Source organism: Lycorma delicatula, chromosome 7 (assembly GCF_047948215.1).
Source record: "Lycorma delicatula isolate Av1 chromosome 7, ASM4794821v1, whole genome shotgun sequence".
Lineage (NCBI taxonomy): Eukaryota > Metazoa > Arthropoda > Insecta > Hemiptera > Fulgoridae > Lycorma > Lycorma delicatula.
Genome location: NC_134461.1, coordinates 57,591,922 through 57,605,300, shown reverse-complemented (window position 1 = coordinate 57,605,300; position 13,379 = coordinate 57,591,922). Strand labels below are relative to the sequence as shown.

At 29.8% G+C, this 13,379-nt stretch overlaps 1 protein-coding gene across 4 annotated transcripts in view; it reads right to left on the bottom strand.

Annotated features, from left to right (window-relative positions):
• The window catches only part of LOC142327534 (uncharacterized), a 45,241-nt gene extending 35,188 nt beyond the window's left edge, over positions 1 to 10,053 (bottom strand). For 3 of the 4 annotated variants that reach the window (XR_012757008.1, XR_012757007.1, XR_012757006.1), the window contains exon 1: positions 9,987 to 10,025. Coding sequence is in view for 1 of the 4 variants with exons in the window: in XM_075370674.1 (XP_075226789.1) it covers positions 4,105 to 5,907; positions 9,987 to 10,010 (1,827 nt within the window). In the remaining 3 variants the exon portion in view is untranslated. Of the gene's footprint in view, positions 1 to 4,092; positions 5,908 to 9,986 lie in introns of those variants that run through there. The other variant, XM_075370674.1, reaches the window with a different exon arrangement.
• Between the last annotated feature and the right edge of the window lie 3,326 nt (positions 10,054 to 13,379).

Here is a 13,379-nt window from a genome sequence, read left to right as displayed (position 1 = left end):
TATTAACTATAGTATTTTTTTTTCTTTAAAATGCCATTTGTTGTTTACCACATTGGTTATGTGACAATACAAAAAAAAGCTGTAAATTTGTATTGGATATTTCTTCTGACGCAATTAAAATCATTTCATTCTTCCTCACTGGTCCGTTATTATGTTTTATATGCGTATCTTCTGTGCAACAAGTTTTAGATATGTTTTATTAATTTGAAGTTTTTTTTTTATTGACTTCTAACAGTATACTTTATCGTAATTATAAAAATTAGTTGCACTCGTATTTAGTATTAAAAAATGTTACTTTATAATTGATTATTTATATTTATATTCGTAAAAAAAAAATTGGAAAATATTTTTTTAGAACAAAATTTTGTATCTTTGTTTATGTTTATATACAAATACTAGCTGATCAGGGCTCGCTTCGCTTCCCCGACCGTCTAGCCAGGCTAAAGTGTAACAATGGTTGTAGGTTTATTGTTTGTCAGCCTGACGAACAATAATAATAATAATAATAATTTTTTTAAAAATAAATCTAAGTAGTTTTTTGGAAGCTAAATCTTGTTTTTGCAGTAATTTATTTTTTAAGGTAATATTTGTTCTTATTTTTCTAAAATTTACTCTAATTGTCTCAAGTTGATTGAGAATAGAACTAGTCGTTAAAATAAACAATATCCATTGTTCAATGGATTATTTTTTTACTACCCATTTACAAATTTAATACAAATATTTATTTGTAGAGTGTGCCAAATGAAAATATAAGCTTGGCTGTGAAAGGCAGGCACTTGTTATGATAACAAATTTTCAAATTTCAAATTCTTGTATTTCTTTCACTTTTAAAAAATTAATAATTAATGGAGTAATCCTAAAAAAAATAATATTCCTGTAGCAGAAGTAATTAGCAAAAAAACTGTACAACTTGACGTATTAGCTAGCACTACTTGATTAGTAGGGGAAGGAGTGAGTAGATGCTTAAATTTTATTAATAAGAAAATTAAAGCGTCGGACGTTACCAATTAAAGACGCAGAGTTATTTTTCATCAAACATAAAATAGTGTGTTTTTCGATACCAATCTTTTGACTTTTACCCCGAATTTCTCAAAAACTATTAAAAATATACTTTTGGGGGTTATTTTTTTAAAAAGATTTTTAGACAGTTTTCATATAAAACCACCAAATTTGTCCTTTAATTTGAGCCCCAACAATTACCTGGCTTAATTTTACCAAAGGCGCTGAAAATATGGCAAAATATTTCGCCAGCCGACCCTCACAAACAAAATATTTCCGAATTTATGTGTATGTGAATTTTCTTTATATTCACCAGTAGAACATCTCCTGACGGTTATATTTTATTGTTGTCTATTATTTTGTCTGTAATTGATTTAATTTCGATCAGCAGTTGTAGTTAGTTACTTAAATAATTTAAATTAATTACAAATGATTATTTTTATTACGAATTTCATTTTAGAATTTAAATTTTTGATGAAAAATAATTTAAAAATAATAATCTTTGATGAATTTAATTTTAGATGTAGGATATGTATGCAATTCATACTTACATAAATACATACATAACATAAAGGTTGATTCACTAAGATTGTAACAAATTTCCGGATTGTTATACCGATGAAAATGAAGAAAATTCATATAAGCATAGTTTCGGATACGTTAATGAGTGTCGGCTGGAGAAGTATTTCGCCCTGTCTACTACCCCTTCGGTAAAATTAACCAATATTGTAATTTTTTGGGCTCAAGTTAAGGAAAAAATTTAGTAGTAGTGCTTTTATATGAAATTTGACTTGAAGAATTTAAAGCAATAGATCTCAGGACTATGTTTTAATTGTTTTTGAGAAATATGGCCAAAAAGACAAAAGATTGGTTTTAAAAAATACGTTATTATTTTATCTTTGGCGGTAAAATAGCTTTGTTCAATGGGTAATAAACACATAAAGATTAAAAACAAAATTTATTGTTTGATTCTTGAGTAAAGTAGTGTGAATAAAGCCCACTGAAAATAAATATCAACATAAGAATTTCGAAACTTTGTTTTATTATTTGTGTTTGTATTTATTATTTTTTCAAAATATTTACAAAAATATTTTCAAAATATTACAAAATATTTTGTAATATTTAAAATTTTTTTTGTTTAATACCTAGACAAAATCTGCCTCGTTTTGATATGTTTGTAAACTTCGAAATTCTTACATTTGTATTTAGTTTCTGGAAACTTTGTTCACCCATTTTACTCATAATTAAATTATCTGTAAGGTTGTTATAACTTTTATGCGTTAATTTAAACCAAATATAAAATAGTGTGCTGTTCGACCCCGATATCTTTTACATAAGATTTCTCAAAAACTAGTAAAAATATAGTTCTGGGATCTGTTTTTTAATTTTTCAATCAGATTTCATATATTAAGACCGCTAAATTTACCTTTTAATTTCAGTCCCAAGAATTACAATCTATCATAATTTTACTGGGCACAGAAAATATGGCGAAATATTTCGCCAGCCGACACTCGCTAACAAAACGTTTACGAAACTCTGTTTACTTGAATTTTCTTTTTTATTATCACCAGTAGAACATGTCCTGAAAGTGTGTTGCTGTCTTCGTTATATATATTGTGAATAATTTGTAACATAAATTATTATTAAAACAAATTTTATTTAATAAAAATGAAGTTTAAGTTAATGGAAAAATCAATTAAATTTTTAATTAAAAATTTTCTTTAAATTTTAAAGAATTTAAATATATATATCTATCAATTTATTTATTTTTTTATAAAAATTGAATTAAATTCTTTAAAATCGATTTTTCTTTATATTAAATTTCATTCCTTTTAAATTTGTTTTAATATTGATTTAAAACATTTATTTTTTATATAATTAATTGTTCATAATTATTAATGTAATTATAGAAAATGGAGCGTACTACCACGTTTTTAGATCTGTTAATATTGTTCAAAAGCATGTAGTACGTATAATATTGGGTCAAAGTAGACGACATGAATTTACAATTTACGATATGAACATTTGTTTATTGTGATTTCTAACGGATTTCATGTTGTATGTTTATTGGATTCGTCTAATTCTAAAAATGGTGATCTTCTTCCTCACAATTTTCGACTTTTCTATGAATCCATATCGTGCAACTAAATTTAGGACTAAGTTTTCAAATGAATTGCAGTCACATAGTTACACCTAACATAGCAAAATAATAGTTAATATTGTGTTATATTAAGTTTCAGTATGAGTAATTTAAATTAATCTATAGATAATATAAAATACGAAAGCTAAACTGTTAGTTATTAAGACTTATTTTTACACATACATGTAAATTCTCTAATGAAAACATCAGTTAACGAATTATACCAAAGATCACATTGACTGAAAAAATGAGAGAGATATAAGCAAATTAAAAATTAATACAGAATTTGTTAAAAGATTTTATTGCCATTGTTTTCAAATATTCAACATACAAAATTACAAAATTCTTATCTCTTCATCTGTATTAGTATATTTATAAATGAAAAAATAATTAACAAACCAAAAGAAAATTCAACATTAGAAATGCTAGTTATATTACTGAATTTATAAAATAACATTTTTTAAATATATTATTTGATTTATGGATTTATTAATTGCTGAATAAAAAATATATTTAGAAACAAATAAAATATTATTTTTTGTTGTTTTAAGAGCATATTGTCTATTTTTTTTTTCAAATTAAATTTTTTCTAATTATTTTATTATTTTAAGCAAATTTTCCGTATTAGCATACGTTTTACAAGACGTTTAGCATTTAATTGTATACAAACCAAACCTGTGTTATAAATCAAATCTTCATTATTCTAAAAGAATGCGTTAATTTAGTACAAATACTTCTCTTCATCATATAGATTCTAATTATAATAAGCTTAACTACATTAAGTCTGAAAATTACATTTTGAATATATTTATTGTATTTTGAATGGATTCTTTCTTACTTATATTTTCTCTTTCTACTATTGAAAAAATACCGTCATTAGTAAATCGATTGTTATTCCATTTTAGTCAATCTGAATTAAATATTAATTTTTAGGTATACGTTGATATGATTGATTGTTTTTTTTTTTATTTTTTATTTAAAGTAATATATAATATATTATTTTTATTTGTTGGTGGTGATTTGTATTGATTATCTGTTGTTGCAGAATAAGAATTCGGCAATCCTTTTCCATTTTCTAAATGAAATTGTAAGTTCCCAGTTAATTTTTCTTGGTTGTTTTCAAAGTTTGGTTTTGGTATTTGTTGATATTCTTCTGCTTTTATTTCAGGGTTTGGTTTATAAGTAAGTAACTGAGGTGAACTTTCTGATGCTATTTCTAAATCTCCTTTTAATTGTCCTTTATGGTTGGATAATACGTTAAATGGAGTTTTTTCTTTATAGTTTTTTATTCCAATTTCGGAAAATTTTTTCGAATTTCCTAATGAAAGGCCTAAGTTTTCTCTTATTCTTTCCTGTTCGTTTTCAGGATTTAATCTAGGTATACTCTGATATTTATTTAATCTAGACATTCCCTGATATTCATTTAATCTAGATACTCCCTGATTTTCATTTATTGTAGGTATTCCCTGATATACCTCATTTGTTAGTTCGGTTTTATGATTGTGTGCACGGAATTTATGAGAACTATCAATTATACCTGAATTTCCTTGCATATTTTTGAAATATTCCGTAGGTTCTGATTTTTCTCTGTCATTTTTTATCCCATTGTTGTAAGCACCAAATTTTTTGGATTTCTCTAAAGCAAATTGTAAGTTTCCATTTATTTGTGTGTTTTCATAGTCAGGAAGCGCTTTAGATGGTGAGTCATATTTTTCTTTTAATTTATTTGTTTGCTTTTGGGGAGGGTAGTTGTATGCAGTATTTGTTGATTTAAAGTCTTCAGTTAATTGTTTTACTGTATTTTCAGTTGAAGGTAATTTATATTCACTGCCTTTTATTTCGTTTTTGAGTATGGAAGATTGTTTTGAATTTTCGTGTTTTTTCCCCTGTTCATTCCCCTGTTCATTTTTGGCAGCTGAATAATACATTGAATTATATTCTTCTGGTGCTTCTGTTTTGTACGGTGATGGTCTATTTAAATTTCCTAATTTAGCTACATTATTCCCATATTCGTCATCTTGTGTATATTTAGGTATTTTCTTGAAACCAGATTCATTATAAACGTCTGACGTTTGTTTTGTTTCTATAGGCTTATTATTTAATGGTTGTGTTTTATAATTTTCTTGAGTTTTATCGTTTTTTGCACCCGATGTTTTAATTTCATTTTCTTCCTCTAATTTTGTTGCATACTTTGGATTTTTTTTGTGATCCTTTTCATCATAATTTTTTTCATTTGGTTTTTTTGCAGCACCTGCGTTTATCTGAGGATTTCGTGATGAACCAACAGAAAAATCAGCTGCTGTTGGTGCTTTTAATAGTGATTTATCTTCTGTTCTTACAGAATTATTATTTCCTGATTTAGCGTTAATGTTTCCGGTTATTATTTTTTCTGCATTTTTGTTTGATGGCTCGTTTCCATTATCATTATAAACGTAGTGGTTTTGTTTTTCTTCTATGCTATTTGCGGATTCAGTTTGAAATTTTGCTTGATTATTATAGTTTTGCGAACCAACATTTGTTTCATCATATCCATTATCAGTTGATGATTCAATTTCATTTTCTAATTTTGATGAATATTGTGCATTTGTTGAATGATTATTGTCCTCATAATTTTTCACGTTTCCTTCTGTTGCAATGTTTGCGTCTGTATTAGGAAATAGTGATGTTGGTGATATGCCTAGAGATGAATCAGTTGCTACTGACGCTGAGAATCCCGTTTGATCTTCTGATTTTACCAACTTATTTATGGTAAAACCAATAAAGAATACCTGCAATTGAAAGAAATATTTTATAACCTGTAATTTTAGGAATTCTTATAAAATGTTTTATTTTACTAGTATAGAAAATTTATCAAAGATTTATCTTAAATCTACTGAAATTATGAGAAATAAATTTAAAGATATTTCAATAATTATTACCGACATACACTGCTCTTTGTATTACCACTAAACTGGAATAAATATAATATTGTGTTTACAAACTGAAATTGTTAATAAAAATTAATAAGTTTAAAATACGATTTATCATTTATACGAAATTACAATAAATATAAGATAAAAGTCGATATAATGACTTATCAACCTGTTAGGTATATCTTAATATAATATAGCGCGACGCTAACTTACTTATTTGACAAAAATATAAGAAAACAGGAATGCATAGTATATAAATAAAAACAAAATATTAAAATAGAACAAAAATAACAATACAATATATTTAATATTCAGTAACAGAAACAAACTGCTATTATCTTAAACGTCTTTTTAAATTGGCATCGCTAGTGAGAAGTCAGTTTCTATGACTCATTCCAATTATCATAGTAATTCTTATTATAATTTTTTATTTTTTTCAGTAGTTTAATTAAAATTTAATTTAGGAAGAAATTTTTTTTCTTTGTACACAACTATAACAGAGTGAATGATACTACGTAAATATGATAGCCACTATGATAAAAATAGGAGAAAGATAAAAATATCAGAATGGTGTTGAAATAAAAAAAAATCCTCTATTAAATAGATGACAAATAATTTAATAGTGTATAAAAATTAACTTATTAACCATACTAAAACTCTAATTTAATTTTTTTTTTAAATTGACTTTTTGTTGATTTGAAATGTTTTTCATCCCATTTTAGGCAATAAATTGTGACAGAAATAGAAAAGTTGGATTAAGAGATACATCAATAAAATTGCATAAGTTTCACTTTTGTTTACAACTGATGCAAACAAACCCTTCCTTAACTGTCTATAAACTGTTAACCGCCTGTCATTACGTACAACCAGGGATGATAAGGAAACCCACCGGGTTGGTCTAGTGGTTAACACGTGTTCCCAAATCAGCTGATTTGGAAGGCGAGAGTTCCAACGTTCAAGTCCTAGTAAAGCCAGTTATTTTTACACGGATTTGAATACTAGATCGTGGATACCGGTGTTCTTTGATGGTTGGGTTTCAATTAACCACACATCTCAGGAATGGTCGAACTGAGAATGTACAAGACTACACTTCATTTACACTCATACATATCATCCTCATTCATCCTCTGAAGAATTATCTAAACGGTAGTTACCGGAGGCTAAACAGGAAAAGAAAGGGATGATAAGGAACACGGATTTGAATACTAGATCGCGGATACCGGTGTTCTTTGGTGATTGAGTTTCAATTAACTACACATCTCAGGAATGGTCGAACTGAAACTATACAAGACTACACTTCATTTACACTCATACATTTCATCCTCATTCGTCCTCTGAAGTATTATCTGAAAGGTAATTACCGGAAGCTAAACAGGAAAAAGAAAAAGAAAAGGCATGATAAGGAACCCACCGGGTTGGTCTAGTGGTGAACGCGTCTTCGCAAATCAGCTGATTTGAGCCGAGAATCCAGCCGACAGTTCCAGCGTTCAAGTCCTGGTAAAGGCAGTTACTTTTATACGGATTTGAATACTAGATCATGGATACCGGTGTTCTTTGGTGGTTGAGTTTCAATTAATCGCACATCTCAGAAATGGTCGACCTGAGACTGTAAAAGACTACATTTCATTTACACTCATACATATCATCCTCATTCATTCTCTGAAGTAATACCTGACGGTAATTTTCGGAGGCTAAACAGGAAAAAGGAAAAAGGCATGATTAGGAAAATAATTTTTGATTGTTATTGTTAATATTACTGTTATACATAATGTTAACATTATAAAGATTGTTGTAACAGTGCATTATATTGTAGCCCTACTTATAATTTAATAATATTGCGCTAAGTATTTTTAGTAAGGTCAGATTAGTAAAGGCAGTTACTTTTAGATTATTAGTTGAATATTAGATAATTGGATACTTTTTCTTTCTTTTTCCTGTTATCCTGTTATATTTATCCGGTAATGACGTTCAGATAATACCTCAGAGGATGAATGAGGATGATATTTATGAGTGTAAATGAAGTGTAGTTTTGTACAGTCTCAGTTCGACCATTCCTGAGATGTGTGGTTAATTGAAACCCAACCACCAAAGAACACCGGTATCCACCATCTAGTATTCAAATCCGTGTAAAAATTACTGACTTTACTAGGACTTGAACGCTGGAACTCTTAACTTCCAAATCAGCCGATTTGGAAGACGCGTTCACCACCAGATCTTAACCCGGTTAAGATAATTGAATTCTAGGTCGTGGATACCGGTGTTCTTTGCTGGTCGGGTTTAAATTAACCACACATCTCAGGAATGGTTCACCTGTGACTGTACAATACTACAATTCATTTATATTCAGATATATTATCTTCATTCATCCTCTGAAGTAATACCTTACGGTGGTTTCGGAGACTGAACAGAAAAAGAGACAGTGAGGTTAGATCAATAATCGTTTACATTAGTTCCAAATATAACTGAACTGTATTAAATCATTTCGTGCTATTAAACCACCTTTTTTTAATTTTCGCTCAGTTTATTCTTTATTTCAGAATCCTTAGAATTTACGTCATTCTAATATTTATGCTAGCCACACCTTTTATTTAAAGGGAACAGATGGAAGGCCGACTCTGGGAGAACGGTAATACACAATTATTTCGTCAATTCCATTGCGTACAGTGAAATAATATGCTAGATATAAACTGAATACACGATTTACTACACATACAAGTTTTAAACTGTAAGTTCCCATCAATCAGCATAATCGGATAATTGCTGTTATCATTTAAAGCAAAATGTCTAGTTAAAACTATGGTTGCAAAAACGAGAAAGTTTCCTCATGTATATTTTGGTAACAAACTGAGGTTCTACTGAAGAAATTTATGTAGATAGTTTATTTACCTAAATATGGGAATGAATGATTATTGCTTTCCAATATTATGAACATGCTGATTCTATTTATTTGAAAACAAAATACTGTAGAGTCAGCCAGCGCTGAAAAAAGGCTTCATTATTATTTTTCTGCTTTTAACAACTTGGTGGATTTGAAGTATTAGTATACTAATAGTATACTAATTGGTATGGTATAAAGAAACAAAAATATCTTATGTGTACGGCGCCATCACTATTTTTTAACAAAAAGGAACCGCTATATAATCTGAAAGATAAGAAAAACTGGATAAAGCTTGATTTATTATAGGTTCCTTGATGTTTTTTTTTCAAAGATTAGTCCTGAACGTAGAAAAAACATCGATTTCACCCAAAGGACGAAACTCCGCTTCAATTTAAGATGTTTTTACCTACATATTCTATTAAAAATTCTATGAATTTTAGATTTATACTAGTAAGCTAGTTATTGTTAAAAAATGACCTAAACGAATATACCAAAAGTTATTCGAAATTAGGACTGGAACCTCTGTAAGTCCTTTAAGTTAAGATTTCAAATTCAACCTTTATATTTCCTTTAAATCGTTTAACCCGTTCTAAGATGATATTTTGACAAAAAATAAACATTAAAAAATCAATATAATGAGTTAATTATCATTAGGTTTAAGAGAAATATGAAGATTGCTTGAAAACAAAATTTTCTATACACTGCACAAATTAAGTATTTATGTATTCTTTTTACGTGAAAGAGTTCAACAAAATACAATAAAAATTTTTTATCACAAACTAAGTACTAATAATTTAACAATAGTTATGGGATGAATTAAAAAAAAAACCAATTGGGAATGGCTCTTACTCTGAAATTTGATTTTCTTTGATTTCTGATTAAAAGCAATGTAACATATCTATAAAAAAAAAATGATACTAATAAATCTGATGTTCGTAGTTTTTTAAGTAGAATATAAGTGTAAATGTAAATTTTTGTATTTTATTAAAAAAAAATTACACAATTTCTCCGTAAATTAGTGACTGATTTTAATTACATAATTAATTCTTTTACTTACCATTAACAGGTTACCAGACCGCATTTTTCTGTATTAGATACTATACTAAGATTAAAATCAATTAAAAGCTTCTTATATTAACGGAGAACAATAGGTAATAAATATGTTTACATATAAGTAAAACAAATATGTTCATAAAAAATTTCTTTACAAAAGATTATAATGATGTTTTCTTAGTTAAATACGAGTTTACTTTCATTTCTTCTTATAAATACTGTATGAATTTTGATCCATGTCTGTATTATTCTGTATTAATCCTTTTATTGCTGTTATTTATTACCTGATTAGTAAATGTAAGACTTTTGAACTCTTTTGTAGTTATAGTAAAAACTTTACCTAAAACACCTGATAGTAATTATTCATTACGTATAAAAGTAAATTACTATTAAATTATTATATTTTATATAGAATTTTTATTACAATGTTATTATAATAATTGTACATGATTAATTATAATATTTTCATTGAATAAAACGCAATTGTTTTAAATGAATTTACCAGTATTTTTTTCATAATAGAGATTGTAAGTCGTTTAAAAAAATATATTAGTAGTTCATTGATCTATGCAGTGTGTATACCATAAATAGATGACACGGATAGACAAAAAAAACTTGTAATATTTCTCTAAGTGTGATACAATTTCTTGAATTATATTTTTGCGTACATTATAGATCTGTAAATACAATTTTTCTATCACCCTTAGTTTTAAATAAATTACGCTTCAAAAAAAATTATGGGCAAATATAGTTAAAATCTATAAAATTTATCATTTTTCATGGCCATACCAGTATTTGAATGATTTCGCTGATCCTTTTCTTTTATAAATTGCCTCAGGCACATTCCGAATTAATGTCAAACAGTAATCGGCTAGCATGTTAGTAATCCATTTCCCTTTACAGCGGCTTTCCATCACCGAAATGTCTTGGTGGAAACGTTCACTGTGTTCGTCACCTACGTCTCCAAAGTTTTACGGGAAAAAATTCATATTGGAGTGGAGGAAATATATTTTCAAAGACATATTACATCCCGTAGCTCTGTATGAAGTAAGAAGTTGATTAACAATACCGTGGTAATTGTTAGATTTTTGTTTGCCGAGAAAATTTTTGCAAACTTTTAATAATTTCCCACTACTACTTTAGTAATTCCGTTATTCGATTACCGAGGTCAAGCTTTCACATAAGGAAACAACTTATACTTCCCTAAACACCTAAACAACACAGTCTTCCGATTTGCAGGAACATCGAAAACCTTACCTTCTTGAGTTCTCATTTTTCGAAATACAAATATTAAACTCCAAGAACTTTTTAGGAACTTAATGGATAACATTAGGTAATAGTATTTGCTAGTTTCAAGAATGTGCTTTTTTTTGTGGTTTTACTTTTTGAGGTTTTTAGGGGCACCGACTACTTTGTTCATTAACCCCATCCCCCTTCAAAAAAAAAAAAAATAAAAAAAATAAAGGTTCCATGATTCACATTCTCATGAATCAAAAAATGTTCAAAAATGTACATTTTCCTATAACTTCGAATCCAAAAAATTACTTCCTAGGCTTTCCTTTCGCCCATCCTTTCTTGCACCGTTTTTCCATTCTGCGAACGGCCTCAACTTCCGATGACAGTGTGTCTGAGGCCTCGGATATGACATCGTCTTCTCTTTTTGATGCCAATGACGTTCGTCGGCTTAGATCAGGTGATGAAAGCTTCATTGGTGCTGTTAGCATCGTTGCTATGGAATCTAAACTAGCAAGCGATGTACTTTCCGCGGCTGATGAACTGGATTCTATCTCTACTGCAGTGCTGGGTCCAGCTGAAATAGATGCTCTCGCTGAAGCTGTTCTTTGAGCTTTTAGAGGCTCCATTGTTGCAGTTTTTATATCATCTGCGTCTGGTGCTTTTTCAATAATAACTTGCACCTCCATTTCGGTAGACTCGGATTTTCTTATCACAATTTCCTTAGGCTTGTGACTAGACGACGGAGTGATCTGTTTCTCTTTGTCAGATAAGTCAAGATTTTTAATTTTTACGCTAGTTGGTGGCTGTACGATCGCAGATTTGGCTGGTTTTTTAAACGGCGCTGGTGCGTCTCTCATGTCAACGGCGTCGGTCCGGGGATGAGCCGTCTCATCTTTACTTTGTTTTTTCTGATGAATGGACTCAATCTTTGAATCAATGATTCTTTCAATCATTGTCGCAAGACTTTGTGCCATCGTGTTAAGCAACTGCTCCACATTAATTTTAGATGTGGAAGGGGCAGCCGCTGCTTCTGCATAAGAAGTCGATGGTCGAGGTGTACGCTGATTAATAATTTTCTTCGCTTCAGGATAGCTGACCTTTTGAAGCGTTTTAACTTCCTGAATGGCTGTTTCTAATTTATATGTAGGGCAGTTCCTTGAACGACTGTTGTGGTACCCTTTACAGTTAACGCAGATTGGAAGGTCTTTACATGGGTCACCCTCATGTGTTTTCTCTCCACATATACATATTTCCTGCGCTTCACATCTAGCTGCTGTGTGTCCGAATTGTTGACACTTAAAAATCTCATCGCCTGTGGAATGAAAGCCCGTACATCAAGCCGATGGATGCCAGCTCGCACCTTTTCAGAAAGGTTTGGCCTATTAAATGTTAAAATATGCGAGGCTGAAGGAAGAACTTCACTATTTCTTCGCATGGTTAGTCTGCGACACTGAGTCACTCCCTGACTCGACATTTCTTGTACAATTTCTTCTTCTGTACTATTTAGAAGATTGCGACAAACAAATCCTCTGGATGAGTTAAGTGTGCTATGCGGTTGGACAGAAACCGCAAATTCACCGATCTTCTTCAACGCCTGAACTTTCTGGCTTTGCATGTCGTTGATGGTTTCGACATGCAATCCGTTAAAAGTTTTACGAATTTCCTTAACAGGACCACCAGCACAATTTGTTATTTCTCTTGCGATTAAAAATGACTAACTTTTTGAAAGTTTCCATTCTCCTTTGTAATAATTAAAAATCTTGGTTTTGGAGCAATATTTCCAAACAACGACTTTCTCAATTCCTTATTGATTTTGTCAGCAATTTTTTATTTTTGTTTGTTTGTTTAACCTCCGGGTCCGCAGTCATGCAATTCTTTCCGCAGAGGAGATGAGATAAGTGTTTTGTAGCGTGTGTGAAAAATTCCATGCCTGACCGGGATTCGAACTCAGGACCTCCGGATGAAAGGCGGAGACCTACCACTCGCGCCACGGAGGCCGGCGGCTGCAAGCTTACTGCGAAAGATTTTATGATTATGGAATATATTAGATACAAGCAGCATTAGTCAGGATTGCTTTCTTTGAGAGTAACTACATGCGTCATCCATGCAGTTCCGGTGCTAAGCCGAGTGAATGACCTACTTGTACGATTGAATATCTCTG